This window comes from Bombina bombina, chromosome 6 (assembly GCF_027579735.1).
Source record: "Bombina bombina isolate aBomBom1 chromosome 6, aBomBom1.pri, whole genome shotgun sequence".
Classification (NCBI taxonomy): domain Eukaryota; kingdom Metazoa; phylum Chordata; class Amphibia; order Anura; family Bombinatoridae; genus Bombina; species Bombina bombina.
In genome coordinates this window covers 310,813,126-310,835,245 of record NC_069504.1, presented here as the reverse complement: position 1 = coordinate 310,835,245, position 22,120 = coordinate 310,813,126, and the positions used below count along the sequence as shown (strand labels likewise).

Below are 22,120 nucleotides of genomic sequence, written 5' to 3'. Positions count from 1 at the left end.
AGAGGAGGTGAAATTTGGTGTCTGTAAAAGATTTTTCTTCAATCAAGAATTTATTATTTTGAAAGCCAGAGTAGGTTTGCTCTGATCTTTCCTGTCAAGACTGGTTATAGCTGTACTCCATGTTAGTCTCTTCAGTAGGGCTGTGGTAGTTTTCAAGCAGTTAGAAACTTGTGGGGTTGGGCCTCACTGTGTTTGTAGGTTTACTCTGTCCTTTCTTGTTTTCACAGGTCTCTGTGAGGAGTGGCTTCCTCTCATACCGGGTGAGCTGTCCTCCTGCCGGACAGCCAGAGGTGCAGGTAAGTGCCATTTTAGTTTTTTTGTGAGAGAAACAGAACACTGGCCTTAAAGCTAAATAGTTGCACTTTATTTTGGGACTAGATTCCTGTATTATCTAACAGGATTCATTGGGCAGGGAGCAGGCACTGGGGCTTAGAGAGATGTGTGTGTTAATTACTGGTGGCTCAGTAGTATTCCCTGGATCCGGTGTTAAAATGGACGGGTCCGGTACATATTTCTGTTTAAGAAGCTAACATCTGAGACATGTCATGGAACGGTGTTCCGATAAAAGTGTTTTATTATGGCCGCCGGGACCGCCTCTGTAATACTATTAGGGAGGCAAATCCTTCTCTGAGGTGGTATTTTCCTTAAGTGCACACTTTTCCTTATAGCGGCGTAGCTTCTAGTGGAAGTGGATGTTTTTTCTTCAAGCCTCTGCAGACATTATACAGAGCTGTTAGAAATCACTACAGGCTCCGTTTTTCAAGTAGCTTACAATTACAGAGTGCAGAGGGGGCAGGTAGGCACCCCAGTGATATCGCTGAGGTGTAGAGGTAGTCTGTTATAAGTTAATAAAGCCTCAATTACATCTTAGAGGTTTGGGCATTAATTTAGCTCACCATTTATGGGGTAAATTGAAGAGGTTATATTAAGCCCTGTTTAACAGTCATGTTTACTTTAGGAACAAATGCTTTTAAAGGGACAGTGTTAAAAGAAAAAGCTTTTTTTTTTGCATGTCGCTTGTGCTTTACTTTTAATTTTAAGATGGACCTGGAGTCTGTGCCTCCAGCTGAATGCAAGCTTTGTCTTGATAACCAAGTTGAACCTCCTTTGCCCTTTTGTTCTGATTGTATTGAGAGAACATTAATGTACAAAGATAGACTTTATGTTGCTGAACCACCACTCTCTCAGGTTGATGTTGCTCAGGCAATGCCACAGCTTTCTCCTCAAACATCCTAAGCCTTAACACATGCAGTGCCCTGCGTTTCCTCACAATCTCCTGGAGGAGTATATTTGCATGCAGAAATTGGTGCCCAGGTATCCTCGGTGGTATCTGAGGTGTTAGCTGGCATTCCCATGCTTCAGGGAAGATGCAAGAGGAAAATTAGAGAATCAGATAGTAAGGTTTCTGATCCAGTCCAGGCTAACCAAGTTGCTCTTTCTCATAATTCTGAAGAGGAAGATACTTCGGTTTCCTTTGAGGGTGAGATCTCAGATTTGGATAGTATAATTCTTTCTTCTGATGCTGAAGTTGTTTCCTTCAGATTTAAGCTTGAACACCTTTGTGTTTTGTTAAAGGAGGTTTTGGCTACCTTGGACGACTTTGATACTCCTGTTGTTGTCAACCCTAAGAAATCTAGTAAATTAAATAGATACTTTAATGTCCCCTCCTCGGTGGAGGTGTTTCCTGTGTCAGACCATGCTACGGAGGTTATGTGTAGCTATAGGAAGCAACGGATGCTATTACATCAGATTAACCTATCCTCATAGCATTAACGCTTTGACTTGTATTAGGATAATTTATTAGTATACACCTTATAGGATCAAGAGGTTACTGACATTAAACGCTACAGGAAAATGTGATTGCCGGTCATTAAGTTGGGAGCCAAAATATCTGGTTTCGCAATTTTGGCGTGTAGAGCGTTATGGCTAAAATCTTGGTCAGCAGAGTTTTCCACTAAGCCTAAGCTTTTGGCGATTCCTTACAAGGGTAAGACCTTGTTTGGGCCGGGTTTGGCAGAAATTATTTCCGATATCATGGGTGGTAAAGGTTCTGTTCTGCCACAAGATAAGAAGAGTAGGCCAAAAGGACGTCAGAGTCATTTTCGTTCCTTTCGTGACTTCAAAGGTAAGTCTTCCCCCTCCTCTGCCAAGCAGGAATAGTCCAAGCCTTCTTGGAAACCCAGTCAGTCTTGGAACAAGGGGAATCAATCTAAGAAGCCTTTGGCTGAGTCTAAGTCAGCATGAAGGGGTTGTCCACGATCCGGGACCGGATCAAGTAGGAGGCGTATCAAGCATGGATACGAGATGTTCCAGATCCGTGGGCTGTGGACATAGTATCCCAACGTTACAAATTAGAATACAAGACCGTTCCTCCCAGGGGCAGGTTCCACCTCTAAAGATTATCTGCAGAGTAGACCAAATAAAAAGAGAGGCGTTTATGGAGGTAATTGGTCTGATAGTGGCTTCCATGGACATAGTTCCTTTTGCTCAATTCCATTTGAGAGCTCTGCAGTTTTGCATGCTCATTCAATGGAACGGGGATTATGCAGATCTGTCTCAGAAGATAGTTCTAGATCAGTCGACAAGAGATTCTCTTCCGTGGTGGCTGTCTCAGGAACATCTGTCTCAGTGGACATGCTTTCGGAGACCCTCATGGGTGATTGTGACCACGGACGCCAGCCTGATGAGCTGGGGAGCAGTCTGGGGCTCATTGAAGGTGCAAGGACTTTGGTCTCAGGAGCAATGTGCTCTCCCCATAAACATTTTGGAGTTGAGAGTGATCTTCAATGCCTTGATGGCTTGGCCTCAACTGGCCTTAGCCCGGTTTATCAGGTTCCAGTCAGACAACATAACCTCAGTGGCTTATATAAATTACCAGGGGGGGGGCTCTGTGTTCCTTAGCCATGAAAGAGGTGGATCGAATCATTCAGTGGGTGGAAGCTCACAATAGCTGCCTATCTGCCATCCACATTTCGGGAGTGGAGAATTGGAAAGCGGATTTCCTGAGCAGACAGACATTTCATCCCGGTGAGTGGGAACTCCATCCGGAGGTGTTCTACTGGTTAACCATCAAATGGGGACACCGGCATTGGATCTGATGGCGTCTCGACAGAACGCCAAGCTTCCAAAGTACAGTTCAAGGTCAAGGGACCCTCAGGCCTTCCTGATAGATGCTCTGACAGTTCCTTGGAACTTCAAGTTGGCATACCTTTTTCTCCAACATAGGTGTGTCCGGTCCACGGCGTCATCCTTACTTGTGGGATATTCTCTTCCCCAACAGGAAATGGCAAAGAGCCCAGCAAAGCTGGTCATATGATCCCTCCTAGGCTCCGCCTACCCCAGTCATTCTCTTTGCCGTTGCACAGGCAACATCTCCACGGAGATGGCTAAGAGTTTTTTGGTGTTTAAATGTAGTTTTTATTCTTCAATCAAGTGTTTGTTATTTTAAAATAGTGCTGGTATGTACTATTTACTCTGAAACAGAAAAGAGAAGAAGATTTCTGTTTGTGAGAGGAAGATGATTTTAGCAAACGTTACTAAAATCGATTGCTGTTTCCACACAGGACTGTTGAGATGAAGTAACTTCAGTTGGGGGAAGCAGTTGGCAGACTTTTTCTGCCTGAGGTATGATGGCCACATTTCTAACACGACTTGGTAATGCTGGAAGGCTGTCATTTTCCCTATGGGGACCGGTAAGCCATTTTCTTAGTTTAAGTATGAGAATAAAGGCTTTATAAGGGCTTAAAAAACTGGTAGACATTTTTCTGGGCTGAAACGATTACTTGCTAAGCATATTTGACAGATTATAGTGCTTTATAATTATTATAATCTTGGCGATTGTTGTTAAAAAACGGCAGGCACTGTATGGACCTTTTTCTGGGCTGAAACGATTACTTGCTAAGCATATTTGACAGATTATAGTGCTTTATAATTATTATAATCTTGGGGATTGTTGTTAAAAAACGGCAGGCACTGTATGGACACCTTTTTCAGATGGGGGCCTTTCTCTAGTCATAGGCAGAGCCTCATTTTCGCGCCACTAATGCGCAGTTGTTTTTGGAAGGCAAGGCATGCAGATGCATGTGTGAGGTGCTAAGATACTCTGAAAAAGCTTACAGAAGGCGTCATTTGGTATCGTATTCCCCTCTGGGCTTGGTTGGGTCTCAGCAAAGCAGATTCCTGGGACTGTATAGGGGTTAAATGTAAAAACGGCTCCGGTTCCGTTATTTTAAGGGTTAAAGCTTTCAAATTTGGTGTGCAATACTTTTAAGGCTTTAAGACACTGTGGTGAAATTTTGGTGAATTTTGAATAATTGCTTCATATTTTTTCGCAATAAAGTGTAATAAAGTGTGTTCTGTTTAAAATTTAAAGTGACAGTAACGGTTTTATTTTAAAACGTTTTTTGTGCTTTGTTGACAAGTTTAAGCCTGTTTAACATGTCTGAACCATCAGATAAACGATGTTCTATGTGTATGGAAGCCAATGTGTCTCCCCATTTAAATATATGTGATAATTGTGACATGGTGTCCAAACAAAGTAGGGACAATGATGCCACAGATAATAATAGTGCCCAAGATGATTCTTCAGATGAGGGGAGTAAGCATGGTACTGCATCACCCCCTTCTGTGTCTACACCAGTTTTGCCCACACAAGAGGCCCCTAGTACATCTAGTGCGCCAATACTTATTACTATTCAACAATTAACGGCTGTTATGGATAATTCTATTGCAAATATTTTATCTAAAATGCCTACTTATCAAAGAAAGCGCGATTGCTCTGTTTTAAACACTGAAGAGCAAGAGGACGCTGATGATAACGCTTCTGACATACCCTCACACCAATCTGAAGGGGCCAGGAGGGAGGTTTTGTCTGAGGGAGAAATTTCAGATTCAGGGAAAATTTCTCAACAAGCTGAACCTGATGTTGTAACATTTAAATTTAAATTAGAACATCTCCGCGCACTGCTTAAGGAGGTATTATCTACTCTGGATGATTGTGACAATTTGGTCATTCCAGAGAAATTATGTAAGATGGATAAGTTCCTAGAGGTTCCGTTGCCCCCCGATGTTTTTCCTATACCCAAGCGGGTGGCGGTTATAGTAAACAAGGAATGGGAAAGGCCCGGCATACCTTTTGTGCCTCCCCCTATATTTAAGAAATTATTTCCTATAGTCGACCCCAGAAAGGACTTATGGCAGACAGTCCCTAAGGTCGAGGGGGGCGGTCTCTACTCTAAACAAACGCACTACTATTCCCATAGAAGATAGTTGTGCTTTTAAAGATCCTATGGATAAAAAATTAGAGGGTTTGCTTAAAAAAATGTTTGTTCAGCAAGGTTACCTTCTTCAACCAATTTCATGCATTGTTCCTGTCACTACGGCGGCGTGTTTCTGGTTCGAAGAACTAGAAAAGTCGCTCGATAAAGAATCTTCATATGAGGAGGTTATGGGCAGAGTTCATGCACTTAAATTGGCTAACTCTTTTATTCTAGATGCCGCTTTGCAATTAGCGAGATTAGCTGCGAAAAATTCGGAATGGGAAAAGGAATGGGAAAGGCCTGGCATACCTTTTGTGCCTCCCCCTATATTTAAGAAATTATTTCCTATAGTCGACCCCAGAAAGGACTTATGGCAGACAGTCCCTAAGGTCGAGGGGGCGGTCTCTACTCTAAACAAACGCACTACTATTCCCATAGAAGATAGTTGTGCTTTTAAAGATCCTATGGATAAAAAATTAGAGGGTTTGCTTAAAAAAATGTTTGTTCAGCAAGGTTACCTTCTTCAACCAATTTCATGCATTGTTCCTGTCACTACGGCGGCGTGTTTCTGGTTCGAAGAACTAGAAAAGTCGCTCGATAAAGAATCTTCATATGAGGAGGTTATGGGCAGAGTTCATGCACTTAAATTGGCTAACTCTTTTATTCTAGATGCCGCTTTGCAATTAGCGAGATTAGCGGCGAAAAATTCGGGGTTTGCTATCGTGGCGCGCAGAGCGCTCTGGCTGAAGTCTTGGTCAGTGGATGTGTCTTCCAAGACAAAATTACTTAACATCCCTTTCAAGGGCAAAACTCTGTTTGGGCCTGATTTGAAAGAGATTATTTCAGACATCACCGGAGGAAAGGGCCACGCCCTTCCTCAGGATAGGTCTTTTAAGGCTAGAAATAAGCCTAATTTTCGTCCCTTTCGCAGAAACGGACCAGCCTCTACTTCTACATCCTCTAAGCAAGAGGGTAATACTTCTCAACCCAAACCAGCCTGGAGACCGATGCAAGGCTGGAACAAGGGTAAGCAGGCCAAGAAGCCTGCCACTGCTACCAAAACAGCATGAAGGGATGGCCCCCGATCCGGGACCGGATCTGGTGGGGGGCAGACTTTCTCTCTTTGCTCAGGCCTGGGCAAGAGATGTTCAGGATCCTTGGGCACTAGAAATAGTTTCTCAAGGTTATCTCCTAGAATTCAAGGAACTACCCCCAAGGGGAAGGTTCCACAGGTCTCAATTATCTTCAAACCAAATAAAAAGACAGGCATTCTTACATTGTGTAGAAGACCTGTTAAGGATGGGAGTAATTCATCCAGTTCCAATAAGAGAACAAGGGATGGGGTTTTACTCCAACCTGTTCATAGTTCCCAAAAAAGAGGGAACGTTCAGACCAATTCTAGATCTCAAGATCCTAAACAAATTTCTCAGGGTTCCATCGTTCAAAATGGAAACCATTCGAACGATCCTTCCTACCATCCAGGAAGGTCAATTCATGACCACGGTGGATTTAAAGGATGCGTACCTCCATATTCCTATCCACAAGGAACATCATCAGTTCCTAAGGTTCGCTTTTCTGGACAAGCATTACCAGTTTGTGGCACTTCCATTCGGGTTAGCCACTGCTCCGAGAATTTTCACAAAGGTACTAGGGTCCCTTCTAGCGGTTCTAAGACCAAGGGACATTGCAGTAGTACCGTACTTGGACGACATCCTGATTCAAGCGTCGTCTGTCAAAAGCAAAGGCTCATACGGACATCGTCCTAGCCTTTCTCAGATCTCACGGATGGAAAGTAAACATAGAAAAAAGTTCTCTTTCCCCGTCAACAAGAGTTCCTTTCTTGGGAACAATAATAGACTCCTTAGAAATGAGAATTTTTCTGACAGAGGTCAGAAAATCAAAACTTCTAAGCTCTTGTCAAATTCTTCATTCTGTTCTTCATCCTTCCATAGCACAGTGCATGGAAGTAATAGGATTGATGGTTGCGGCAATGGACATAGTTCCTTTTGCACGAATTCATCTAAGACCATTACAACTGTGCATGCTCAGACAGTGGAATGGGGATTATACAGACTTGTCTCCGACGATTCAAGTAGATCAAAGGACCAGAGATTCACTCCGTTGGTGGCTAATCCTGGACAATCTGTCACAGGGAATGAGCTTCCGCAGACCAGAGTGGGTCATTGTCACGACCGACGCCAGTCTGGTGGGCTGGGGAGCGGTCTGGGAACCCCTGAAAGCTCAGGGTCTATGGTCTCGGGAAGAATCTCTTCTCCCGATAAACATTCTGGAACTGAGAGCGATATTCAATGCTCTCAAAGCTTGGCCTCATCTAGCAAAGGCCAAATTCATAAGGTTTCAATCAGACAACATGACGACAGTTGCTTATATCAACCATCAGGGGGGAACAAGGAGTTCCCTGGCGATGGAGGAAGTGACCAAGATAATTCAATGGGCGGAGGATCACTCCTGCCACTTGTCTGCAATCCACATCCCAGGAGTGGAAAATTGGGAAGCGGATTTTCTGAGTCGTCAGACATTCCATCCGGGGGAGTGGGAACTCCACCCGGAAATCTTTGCCCAAATAACTCAATTATGGGGCATTCCAGACATGGATCTGATGGCGTCTCACCAGAACTTCAAGGTTCCTTGTTACGGGTCCAGATCCAGGGATCCCAAGGCGACTCTAGTAGATGCACTAGTAGCACCTTGGACCTTCAACCTAGCTTATGTATTCCCACCGTTTCCTCTCATTCCCAGGCTGGTAGCCAGGATCAATCAGGAGAGGGCTTCGGTGATCTTGATAGCTCCTGCGTGGCCACGCAGGACTTGGTATGCAGACCTGGTGAATATGTCATCGGCTCCACCATGGAAGCTACCTTTGAGACAGGACCTTCTTGTTCAAGGTCCATTCGAACATCCGAATCTGGTTTCTCTCCAACTGACTGCTTGGAGATTGAACGCTTGATTTTATCAAAGCGTGGGTTTTCAGATTCTGTAATAGATACTCTTATTCAGGCTAGAAAGCCTGTAACTAGAAAGATTTACCATAAGATATGGAAAAAATATATCAATTGGTGTGAATCTAAAGGATTCCCATGGAACAAGATAAAAATTCCTAGGATTTTATCCTTTCTACAAGAGGGTTTGTAGAAGGGATTATCTGCAAGTTCTCTGAAGGGACAGATTTCTGCGTTATCTGTTTTACTTCACAAAAGGCTGGCAGCTGTGCCAGACGTTCAGGCGTTTGTTCAGGCTCTGGTTAGAATCAAGCCTGTTTACAGACCTTTGACTCCTCCCTGGAGTCTCAATCTAGTTCTTTCAGTTCTTCAAGGGGTTCCGTTTGAACCCTTACATTCCGTAGATATTAAGTTATTATCTTGGAAAGTTTTGTTTTTGGTTGCAATTTCTTCTGCTAGAAGAGTTTCAGAGTTATCTGCTCTGCAGTGTTCTCCACCCTATCTGGTGTTCCATGCAGATAAGGTGGTTTTGCGTACTAAGCCTGGTTTTCTTCCGAAAGTCGTTTCCAACAAGAATATTAACCAGGAGATAGTTGTACCTTCTTTGTGCCCGAATCCAGTTTCAAAGAAGGAACGTTTGTTACACAATTTGGACGTCGTCCGTGCTCTAAAATTCTATTTAGAGGCCACTAAAGATTTCAGACAAACTTCTTCTTTGTTTGTTGTTTATTCTGGTAAAAGGAGAGGTCAAAAAGCAACTTCTACCTCTCTTTCCTTTTGGCTTAAAAGCATTATCCGTTTGGCTTATGAGACTGCCGGACGGCAGCCTCCTGAAAGAATCACAGCTCACTCCACTAGGGCTGTGGCTTCCACATGGGCCTTCAAGAACGAAGCTTCTGTTGACCAGATATGTAAGGCAGCGACTTGGTCTTCACTGCACACTTTTGCCAAATTTTACAAATTCGATACTTTTGCTTCTTCAGAGGCTATTTTTGGGAGAAAGGTTTTGCAAGCCGTGGTGCCTTCCATTTAGGTGACCTGATTTGCTCCCTCCCTTCATCCGTGTCCTAAAGCTTTGGTATTGGTTCCCACAAGTAAGGATGACGCCGTGGACCGGACACACCTATGTTGGAGAAAACAGAATTTATGCTTACCTGATAAATTACTTTCTCCAACGGTGTGTCCGGTCCACAGCCCGCCCTGGTTTTTTTAATCAGGTCTGATGAATTATTTTCTCTAACTACAGTCACCACGGTATCATATGGTTTCTCCTATGCATATTTCCTCCTGTACGTCGGTCGAATGACTGGGGTAGGCGGAGCCTAGGAGGGATCATATGACCAGCTTTGCTGGGCTCTTTGCCATTTCCTGTTGGGGAAGAGAATATCCCACAAGTAAGGATGACGCCGTGGACCGGACACACCGTTGGAGAAAGTAATTTATCAGGTAAGCATAAATTCTGTTTTTCCCTGTTTGCTCACCTTCCACGAGTCATTGCTCGGATCAAGCAGGAGAGAGCATCAGTGATTTTAATAGCTCTGGCATAGCCACGCAGGATCTGGTATGCAGACCTAGTGGAAATGTCGTCTCTTCCACCGTGGAGACTCCCTCTGAGGAAGGACCTGCTACTTCAGGGTCCTTTTCTCGTTTCTTCTGCTTGGAGATTGAACGCTTAATTTTATCTAAGCGTGGTTTTTCTGGGTCGGTCATTGAGACCATGATTCAGGCTCGTAAGCCTGTTACTAGAAAGATTTACCATAAGGTACGGCGTAAATATCTTCATTGGTGTGAATCCAAGGGACACTCTTGGAGTAGGGTCAGGATTCTAAGAATTTTATCTTGTCTTCAGGAAGGTCTGGAGAAAGGTTTGTCTGTCAGTACTCTGAAGGGTCAGATTTCTGCTCTATCTATTTTGCTGCACAAGCATCTGACGGATGTGCCAGATGTGCAATCCTTTTGTCAGGCCTTAGTCAGAAACAGGCCTGTGTTTAAATCGGTTACTCCACCTTGGAGTCTTAACCTTGTTTTTAATGTTTTGCAGCAGGCTCTGTTGGAGCCAATGCATTCCATAGATATTAAGTTGTTATCTTGGAAGCTTTTGTTTCTTACTGCTATCTCTTCTGCTCGGAGAGTTTCTGAACTCTCAGCTTTGCAGTGTGAATCGGCTTATCTCATATTTCATGCAGATAAGGCAGTTCTTCGTACCAAGTTTGGTTTTCTTCCGAAGGTTGTTTCGAATTAGAAATATTAATCAGGAGATTGTTGTTCCTTCACTCTGTCCTAATCTTTATTCTCATGAGGAACTTTGTTACACAACCTGGATTCTGTGCGTGCTCTTAAATTCTATTTGCAGGCGTCCAAGGATTTTCGTCAGTCTTCTGCATTGTTTTTGTTTTTCTGGGAAATGAAAAGGTCAGAAAGCTACTGCTACTTCTCTTTCTCTCTGGTTGAGAAGTATTATTCGTTTGGCATATGAGACTGCTGGACATATGCAGCTCATTCCTCTAGGGCTGTTTCTTCTTCTTGGGCTTTCAAAAATTAAGCTTCTGTGAAGCAGATTTGCAAGGCTACAACTTGGTCCTCTTTGCATACTTTTCTAAAATTTTATAGATTTGATACTTTTGCCTCGACTGAGGTTTCTTTTGGTAAAAAGGTTCTTAAAGCAGTGGTGCCTTCTGTTTAGGTATATCTGTCTTGTCCCTCCCTAGTCTTCAGTGTCCTTTAGCTTGGGTATTAGTTCCGAACAGTAATTGAGGACGCCGTGGGCTCACCATATTTTAGGAAAGAAAACAATTATGCTTACCTAATAAATTTCTTTCTTTACGGATATTGAGTCTACGGCCCCGCCCTGTATTTTAAAGACAGTTTTTTTTACTATAACCTCAGGCACCTCTACACTTGGGGGTCCATTTATTAATGTGCGGACGGACATGATCCGATATAGCCGATCATGTCCGATGCACATCGCTAAATGCCGACAGCATACGCTGTTGGCATTTATCATTGCACCAGCAGTTCTTGTGAACTGCTGGTGCAATGCCGCTAGCAGGGGGTGTCAATCAACCCAATTGTATTAGATCGGGCGGATTACTGTCCGCCACCTCAGAGGTGGCGGACGAGTTAAGGAACAGCGGTCTTAGGACCGCTGCTTCTTAACTTCCACTTCAGCCGGAACTGAAGCGAAGTGGGTCGGAGGCAGCATCCGCTGCTTCTTAAATAGAGCCCCTTGTGTTTCTCCTTTTCTCCATTTTCCTTCGGTTGAATGACTGGGGTTTGTGGGTGTAATGCCTGTGGGATACTCCTCTATCAAACCGAACTCGTCCAGTAGTCTTCTTATCCCGGCGTCGAGCCGGAATGATAGGGAATATCCCAGAGCAGAGAAAGATAAGGAGATGAGGAGAGCGGCACTCACCACAGGCAGGGTAGTCCTCAGCGGCAACAGTGGAGTAGTCCAGAGATAAACCACTTGAATAGTCAGTCAGGCAGGGATTGGCAACAGAAAAGCAGTCCAAGGGCACACCACTAGAAGGGTCAGGCAGGCAGGGATTGGCAACAGTAAACAATCTGGCAGTTTAAGGGTTAAGGCAGGTAGAGGAGTAAGGCAGGCAGGTTCAGCAACAGAAAGCAATCCAGCAGTTTAAGGGTTAAGGCAGGTAGAGTAGTCAGGCAAGCAGGTTCAGCAACAGTAGGAAATCCAGCAGTTTAAGGGTTAAGGCAGGTAGAGTAGTCAGGCAGGCAGATTCAGCAACAGTAAGAGGAACAAGGAAGAACGATCTGTCGCACCCAGGAGCACACAAGGCAACACCTATACTTGGGCAGTGACAGATCGTTCCTCCCAGGTTTAAATAGGCGCAGGTTCGCGCCTCAGAGATTCGCCCGGCATCTGGAGCGTGCGGTGATGACATCAGCGCTGCACGCCTCCAGAGCTGACACTGCCCCTGACAACGAGCATAGAAGGAGATGCAGTGCCCCTAGCAACGGCTAGAGCGGCGCGGCGTGACAGTGGGAAGGGGAAGGATACTTAACAGCTTTGCTGTGGTGCTCTTTGCCTCCTCCTGCTGGCCAGGAGTGATATTCCCAACAGTAATTGAGGACGCCGTGGACTCACCATATCCGGAAAGAAAGAAATTTATCAGGTAAGTATAAATTTTGTTTTTATGTACCCGTATCTCTGTTCATCAGTCTAATTTATTTTACAATGTCACTGGACATTCCAAATGTAACCTAGGCTTCAAATGAGTTTTGTGTCTATTCAATTAATTGTCCCTTGTTGCTTTTATTTTTGCTAATTGTAATTAAAGCACTTGATTTAAGTACAATGCAGTAACCTTAAATTAACCTAAATACCAAAACAAATTGCTTAACAAACAAGCAGATAATTCATTTTAGATGTAAAAACAGCTGCGTGTGGTAACTTCAGAAATAGAAAATAATCAGATCTGTATCAATGCTTGTTTTTCTTGCTCAGCCTTTCTTATAAGGAGAGAGGCTTGATGAAGACAGATCAAGGATGTCCGACATCTGGTTTGCCCTTTAGTAGATATTTATGTGTTTAAATTGAATATATAAAAAAACAAATACTACTACTAAATGCTTTATTGTAAATAATGATGCTGATTTGACTTACCAAAGACAATCATATAGGCCAGATGATACATTACATATCACAAAATATTATTTTCAGAATTGTGTAATATCAATTTAATAAAAACAAATCAAAATGAGAAACTAAAAGCAAATCCAAATAAAGTCACAGGGGCCAATCTATCAAGCTCCGTGTTTCAGCAGTTATGAAGTAACGGTCTAAAGACTGGTGCTCCATAACCCTGTCCGCCTGCTTTGAGCAGGTAGACAGACATCTCCACAAATCAACCCGATCGAGTACGATCAGGTTGATTGACACCCCCCCTGCTGGCGGCCCATTGGCCGCGAATCTGCAGGGGGCGGCGTTGCACCAGCAGCTCACAAGAGCTGCTGGTGCAATGCTGAATACGGAGAGCGTATTGCTATCCGCATTCAGCGAGGTCAGTCAGACCTGATCCGCACTGTCGGATCAGGTCCGACAGACCATTGTTAAATAGGCCTCCAAATGTTTAGCACTGTGAATATCTATCTTAAGAGCTGCATAAAGTAATAGTTTTGAACCCTGTCTTTTAATGGTTGTTTTAAAAACCATAAAATATAATTCCAAATATTCATGAGTAGGGAATGTTGTCCCTTTGAGAGGAAATAAAAACCACTTAAGAGTTTGAAAACCTTGAAAGATAAATGTATAAATCTCTGGAGGGTGACATAAGGAGAAAAATTAGAAAGTTTGTAGATGATAATCTTTTTAAAAATGTGCCCTATAAACAAATACTCATTATTTCTATAAGAAGTCATTTTAAAATGAGTATACTGCAGACTAAATGCAATCTATTTATATATATATATATATATATATATATATATATATATATATATATGTAATTATCACGCACACACACACACACACACAGATATATATATATATGTGTGTATATATATATATATGTGTGTGTATATACTGTATACTGTGTGTGTGTGTATATATATATATATATATATATATACTTGTACTGTCTACCGGCACATTTTCTTTTACAAAAAAGCACTATATATATATATATATATATATATATATATATATATATATATATATATATATATATATATATATATATATATATATATTTATTGTCTATATAAACAGTCCTACTGTTTTTTTTTAGCAGTTTCTTGTATTTTTTTTTTTTTTTAATTACTTTTTATTTGTTTTGATTTCAGAGGAAGAATGTGTCCTTCTTCTACAGCATTGGATTACTATCTGCTTGGGGTGTTCTCTTGCTGGGTACTCGATTCTATTGGATGGGTAACACAGCTCCAAGTTTCTCAAATTCGGACAATCCAGCAGCTGACTGTGAAATTTTCCTCACACGTACTCTGACCTTCCTGTATTTGCCAACAAAGAATCTGTGGCTGCTTTTCTGCCCTGATACTCTCAGCTTTGATTGGTCCATGGATGCTGTGCCTCTCATTAAAACATTGATAGACCAGAGGAATTTACACACTGTGGCCTTCTACATTTTGCTTTTCCTCCTTGCCTACTCGTGTCTGAAGAGTTCTTCTGCAAAGAAAGAATGCAATGGGAAAATTGTCATGAATGGCAAGCAGAATACTAATGGGCATAGCTGTCAGTCGGAATTAGAAAACAAGAATTCAGAACAAAGACCTACCATTGTTTCAAAACTTGAAAATGGTGTAAAAAACCATATTAACCATGAACTCCAACTTCCTTCAACAGAAAACATTGTTGTTTTAGCTTTATCCTTGTTGATAGTGCCGTTTGTGCCCGCTAGTAATCTATTTTTCTATGTTGGCTTTGTTATTGCAGAGCGTGTACTATATATACCCAGTATGGGTTTCTGTTTACTAGTTGCAGTAGGGGCCAGAGCCCTTTATATTAAGGCCCAAAAAAACTTTCTCAAAACTTTATTTTTTTATGCCATTGCTGCTTTAATTATTTTTTATGGACTCAAGACTGTTGTCCGTAATGGAGATTGGAAGAATGAGGAAATGCTTTATAGATCAGGAATAAAAGTAAACCCAGCAAAAGGTAACACACTTTTTTATCATCCATTTTAAAACATATTGTGTAATGCAATGTTTAGGAACTACATTACCCGTGATGCTCAGATAGCCTAAAGAGTGTCTCAGCATCATGGGAAATGTAGTTCCAAAACATTGGCGGGGCCCAAGGTTGCTGACCCCTGGTGTAATCTGTTTGTATATTGTTCAGGTATAAATGTTTTATACTTTGCCATTTGGGTTGTTATTCAAACTTAAAAGGACAGTATACACCTTGCAATTACAAGACATTTATGTTGTGTTGCTATAGAATAACATCAGCCAAGTGTTAATATTTTTAAAGCAAATTAACATCCTTTTCACTGCAATTGTTTTTCAATAGCCAAACTCCACCCACCACTAGCCTTACAGAAAGCAAGGCTAGCCATAGTATAAAGTACATTGCTTTGCAATGTTATGCGTTAAAGCCAATAAGGGGCATTTCAAGTTCTGACCATTAGAAAATTAAAAAATTTCAGAGCTAAATTATATGGAAAGGGGCAAAATAGATAATTAAAATATATGTATAACTAAACACATATACAAATCTCAAGGTGTTTACTGTCCCTTTTAAAGATAATAAAAATCTACTAGGGTTCACTACATAAGACCTGATATTTGATAGATTTATAGTGACCACAATAATACATTTATTAAAGAGACATTTAACCTTTAGTGGCATGTATAACTGTCCCTATCTGGCTTCAGCAAAGGAGAAAGCAAAGAATCCTAGTTTATAACATGTTTATGCCCATTATTTAAAGGGCCATAATACCCAAATGTTTAAAACACTTGAAAGTGATGCAGGCATAGCTGTAAAAAGCTGATTAGAAAATATCACCTGAACATCTCTATGTAAAAAAGAAAGATATTTTACCTCAAAAGTTCCTCAGTAGCCACCTCCCATTGTAAAGGATTTTCTAAGCAGCATTTTAGTGTGTTTGTCCTGGGACATCTGAAGGGACTAGCATCGTGCACTCTCATATTATTTCACCAATCAGGGTAAAGGAAGCTTACTATGAAATCTCATGAGAGTTAAGTCAAATCTCATGAGATCACAGTAAGAGTTCATGACCTCAGCACTGCTGATGCTGATTGGCTGCTGTTCATTTCTTCATTTTTTTTTATTTTTTTTACCTGCAGCTGGGAGCAGCTGAGTATAACTTTTTACACAGAACTTACTCTGCTGAGCTGAGGAGATTGTGAGGTAAAATATCTTCCTTTTTTACATAGAGATGCTCAGGTGATATTTTCCTGTCAGCTTTTTACAGTTATACTGCATCAGTTTCAAGTGATTTAGCATATGAGTATTATGTCCCTTTAATGGAGACTAATATTTTACAATTATTTATTCAATATGTAAACCACTTATACAGTATAATAAAAGCAACTTATATACTTAAAACCATCCACATATTTTTCTCTGACTAATCCCTTTGGCTTCAATACATAATTATATATAATTTATTAAATGTTTAATGTCATTTACATCAATGCTTGACAGACCGACAATTAGGGCCTGGAACCCTGGGTTAGAATCCCAAGATTCCCAAGGGTTTCTTCTATCCCTTTAAGTTATCACACAGCTTAGGAAGTTCAAGCCCTTTTCATTAGGGAAAATTGTGTATTTAGCTTTGTGGCGGTTAAGATAAATGCATGGCTTGTGTGAACGCCAGCAGACGGGAGTGTGGCATAGATACCGCTCTATGATGTTCATTTATGTTCTTAACAAGTAAGTTTTGAGGTGGTTATACATGTGGTTATGATGTTGCAGATGGATACATTCTCTGTTAATATGTTACTGTATCTGTGTATATATGTTTCTCACAGTGATGTGGGTTAGCATGCACCTGAAGGAGTGGGTGTTTAAGGTAGCAGCATTTTTACTTGGTTGATGAGCAGGTTGTGCTTGTGAATCAATTGAATGATTTAGGTGTTGGACTATGTTAGATCAGTAATGTATACATTTGGTTGTGAACACTGTATGTTAGATAGCCTCCATATTGATAGGGATGTTGGTGTGTGTTATATGTTGTAATTTCAACTTGATTGAATGTTTGATGCTAGATACCAGGTAACCACCTTCCCCTTCGTAAGAACCTTCTTCTTCTGAGGAAGGGGAAGGTTGTTCCCGAAACGTCACTAATAAAAACACAGATGAAGAGTGAGTGTTGGGTCCATTGTATTTAGAGAAAATATCCGTTCAGCACCTTCAAGTTGTTTGGAATGGAGTGAGAGTATGTTTCACTGAATCTATCTATCTATCTATCTATCTATCTATCTATCCATCTATCTATCATCTATCTATCTATACACATACACACACACATACCACATAGAAAGTCTGGAACTCTTTTCAAGCACACAACCACATTCTGTACTGAGATACAAACAAGAGTAACACAGGCCGTCTGTTGCCCTTCTGTTTGTATCTCAGTTGCATTATGTTACTGTGGCTTAGGTACCCAGGGAGGAAACCTTTATGTGGTTCTAACCTTATCATCATTAGGCCAAATGTATAACTAACTCTTACATTTTTCTTTAAATATAGCTGTGTGCTTACAAGAGAGTGCAAGACTTTCTATGTGCTGTGTTAATAATTTTGTTTTGTAATTGTTCATTGGCATCCTCTGATTCAGGTGAGATCACACATGTATATATTTTGCATTGTTTTTTGATAACTGTAAGGTTTTATCTGCAGCTTTGTATACCATATTATAAAAATAGGCAATGGGGATAACTTGCATTTGGTATAGCAGAACTGTCCAAATTCTCAAAATTGACCACCAAAACTACTGTGTGTGTATCATGTATATATATATATTATATATATATATAATAGCCCATTTGGCATATTTTAGATGTATGCTAAATACCGATCATATATATAAAAAAAATCATTAACTTTTTCACAAACCTTTGGGATTCTCACATATATTATTTACATATAACTTATGCAGTCATAAGACACATGCTTGCAAAAACTTCTCTAGCATCCCCTGTGTTTAGAATAAGTAGACATTTTTGGGTTTACCATTGATGATTTCTGGTGATCAGAAAGCCACTAATTGCATCTGTGCACCACACTACTGAAAGATGATTTTTAGGACACATTATGGCAAAGGTGTGCAGGGCCATTTGGAATGACATAATGACTCACACTTTTTAAAATTGACCTTCAAAACTGTAGGTAGGGCCCTCACCAAACATTTTTTCTTTATGTAGGGTCCCTCCCACTCAAAGATCTTTCCTGTACTGAGGGTCCCTCCCACCCATCCAAACATCAGTGTGAGGGGCAATCCTTCCCATCCAAACATCAGTGTGAGGGGTTCCTCCCACTCAAGCATCACTGTGAAGGCTGGTCCCCTCCACCTAATCATTAATGTGAGGAAGTGGTACCCTCTTTCCCACCACCAATCATCATGTGAGGGCATCAGTCCCCTCCACCTCCCAAGTATCCTATGAGATCATGGTCCCCTCCCTCCCAAGAATCATATGAGGGCATGTTCGGTCCCTCCCCCGCTTCCAAGCATAATATAAGGGCAATGGTTGTTCCCTCCCTCCTCCCAAGCATCATATGAGGGCATGGTCCCTCCCAACCACTGCATCAGATCAGAGAGCATGGTCCCTCCCCTTCTATCTCCCCACCGCATAAGACCATAGGGCTGGTCCTTTCCTCTAACCCTCCCACCACATTAGATCAGAGGGCTGGACCCTCCCTGCTACCCCCCACCGCATCAAATAAAAGGGATGGTCCCTCCTCTCACCCTCCCCCCTGCAATGCTATGCCACCCTTCCGCCTCCTGGTTTCCCTCCCCCCACTCCGCCAGCATCAGCAGATGATTGCTACACACAGTAACACAGACAGTGTATACAATCTAGCATCTGCCTTTAAATGGAACCGGATAGTGTTCTGGTCCCATATGCTGGCAGATGCCTGGAGCTCAGGAACTTCAGCTCTTAGCTGTAATTTAACAGCCAAGACTGCTGGAGCTTCCTGCAGCTCTGACATATATATGTCATGCGGTACGATATATATATATATTATATATATATATATATATATATATATATATATATATATATATGTCCAATTGGGTTAAGGGGTTATGGGTTACAGCAGATTGAAAATTAACATGGGAACATGAAGATGGGTATCTCTTAAAAAACACTATTATCCAGAATATACTCTCCCTATGTGTTGCCCCTGTCAAGTACTTCCTGGCTCTCATTGTCCTACCTTGTTCTAGTTGTAGAGCCAGCACTTATTCCCAGACACAGACAAATGTCTTTATTTATCTTGGGTTGATAATAAAAAGTTACTAATCTCAACTGAACATTAAAGGGACATAAAACAAGTTGGGATAGAGACTAAATATAATACTATGTACTTTAATTACTTTTCCTGCAAATTTATACTGCAGTGCCTCTTCATGAACTCTTTCTTTTTAGTTTCTGAATTGTAAAGCTCTAACTCCACCCACACATTTACTTCTATGGCTGTATCTATATCTATTGTTCTTTTGGTAGAATGCAAAAGTGAATAGGGATTATCTACTGGAGCATGCCTAGAAGCTGTGAACTCAGTTGAAATGCAATGCCTGTGTCTAAACACTGATAAGAGGGGTGGAGTTGGCTGCTCCAGGCAGCTAAGCTATGTAATTAATTTTGCTTATTTTTTAAAATTATTTTAAAATACTTGCCAGCAATTTCCTTCTTAATATAAGGAGAGTCCACGGCTTCATTCCTTACTGTTGGGAAATACTGAACCTAGCCACCAGGAGGAGGCAAGACACCCCAGCCAAAGACTTAAATACCTCTCCCACTTCCCCTATCCCCAGTCATTCTTGCCTTTCGTCCACAAGAGGATGGCAGAGGATGGCACTGTCTGCTTTTTCCTTCACTCAAGTCCATGTCAGGAGCGATGCTACAAGACTGTCACACTTGAGAGGCTGTGTCTCTGTTCCACAGCACGGATTCTGGTAAGCATCATTTCAATTTTTACTTATGTTGAAAACGCTAAAGACAGGGTCACAGTGTGGCTCCTTTTATCTTAATAGAATCATGGGTTAATATCTCTTGAGGGAGGTTATTAAACAGTGGGGATTAATCAAATGTGATACTTTGATTTTATGCTGCTTTATGTGTGAGATTTTGGGCTCATAGACTGTTGTTATGCGGTAACGGAACATGTTTTTAGCTTAGTTTTTGTAGCTTGGCACGCTTTTCCTCCTAGCAGGGGCGGTCCTACCTTGCGCATCACGTGACCGGGTGTGGTCACACTTTTGTTTTCTCTTTCCTGACCGAGATAGCTGTCGGAGAAGACACTTGTTTCTCTGTTTGCCTGGGTCTAGGAGGTGGTGAGTGCCCCAGTCATTGGGAGTATAAAGGTGCCGTTTTTTGAGAAATAAAAAGATAATTTGTTCTATGTCCTACTGTTGTTAGCACAAGATATGGAGGATTCCGATATGCTTGAGGGTACTCCCTCTATACCCATCAGTCATCTCCTTTGTCACATGCAGCTTCCCATAGCACGCCTGATCCTCCGCCTGGAGTGAGCCTTTTACCATTAGACTTTACCACGCAGTTAAAAACGGCTGTGTCTGAGGCCCTTAGTGCTTTACCTCGCCCTGCCAAGCGCAAGCAAAAGGTTAAACATAGCTCTCCGGTCCAGGGGACATCCAGTGATTTATTAGATTTGTTTGCCTTTCAAGTATCCTAGGATGGGTCACACTCTGAGTCTTCAGAGGGTGAAGTTTCTGGATCGGAGTCTGCTACCTCTAGACCTCCGGCTGCGAAGGAGCCAGCCTTTGAAGAAGGTTCTGTCGACATTAGAGATTTCCATGAGGCCAAGTTGCCCTGAGAACCTTTGATCCCTAAATTAGACAGAGTGTACGAGGACAGGGTAGCGCCGCTAACTTTTCCTGTACCTGTAAAAATGGTGAGCATTATTAAGAACGAGTGGGATAGAATTGGATCTTCCTTTTCCCTTTCGTCTGGCTTTAAAAAAACTTCCCGGTCCCGGACTCTCAGCTGGAGTTGTGGGGTTCCATCCCTAAGGTGGCTGGCGCTATCTCCACGTTAGCTAAGTGTACAACTATCTCTCTTGAGGATAGCTCGTCATTCAGAGAGCCGATGGATAAGAAGATGGAAACTTTTCTCAGGAAAATGTTTCAGCATACGGGATATTTATTTCAATTGGCAGCGGCTGTTGCCTCGGTTGCTGGAGCTGCGGCCTACTGGTGCGACTCATTTGCGGATTTGATCGAGGTGGAGGGGTCCCCTTGATGTTATCCAGGAAAGAATTAAAGCTTTGAGAATTGCTCATTCTTTTATCTGTGATGCAGACATGCAGATTATTTGCCTGAATGCTAAAATCTATGGTTCCTCAGTACAGACCCATCGGGCACTCTGGCTGAAGTCCTGGTCCCTTTAAGGGAAATATTTTATTTGGTCCAGGCCTGGACTCCATTATCTCCACGGTTACGGTTATCCTGCGGTAGGAAGGCAAGGGGGCCTTCCTACCGCAGGATAAAAAGAACAAATCTAAAGGACAAGGATCTCATTTTCATTCCTTATGAAAGTCCCAACGTCAGCAGTCCTCGTCTAAGCCCGAGCAAACCAAGAGCACTTGGAAGCCAGCTCAATCCTGGTATAAATCCAAGCAGAACAGAAGCCTGCCGAGAACAAGTCGGTATGAATGGGTGGCTTCCATTCCGGCGCTGGATCGTGTAGGGGGCAGACTGTCGCTTTTTTCAGATGCTTGGTTAATGAATGTGCAGAATCTGTGGGTCCTGGTGGTCATAGCTCGGGGATACAAGATAGGTTTCAAATCTTATCCACCCAAGGGCAGATTTCTCCTGTCAAGCCTGTCTTCAAAACCAGAAAAGAGGGAAGACTTTCTGGGGTGCGTGAGGGATCTGTCCTCCTTAATTGGTCATTGTCCCGGTTCCTATTGCAGAAAGAGGTTTGGGATACTATTCAAACCTGTTTGTGGTCCCAAAGAAGGAGGGAACTCCTACTGCCCGATTCTGGATCTAAAGTGCTTAAACAGGTTTCTAAATGTCCCCTCATTCAAAATGGAGACAATAAGGTCCATCCTTCCTCTAGTTCAGGAAGGACAGTTCATGACCACTATAGATCTGAAGATGGCCTACCTTTACGTTCCAATCCACAGGGACCACTTCCAGTTCCTAAGGTTTTCATTCCTGGATCAGCACTTCCGTTTGGTCTAGCTACTGCTCCAAGAATCTTTAC

General features: G+C 42.1%; 1 protein-coding gene across 1 annotated transcript in view; it reads left to right on the top strand.

The window, feature by feature from the left end:
* Window positions 1-22,120, top strand: part of TMTC2 (transmembrane O-mannosyltransferase targeting cadherins 2) — a 711,043-nt gene that overhangs the window by 232,530 nt on the left and 456,393 nt on the right. The window contains exon 3 of the mRNA XM_053716930.1: window positions 14,024-14,852. Coding sequence (XP_053572905.1) covers window positions 14,024-14,852 — 829 coding nt within the window. The remainder of the gene's footprint in view (window positions 1-14,023; window positions 14,853-22,120) is intronic.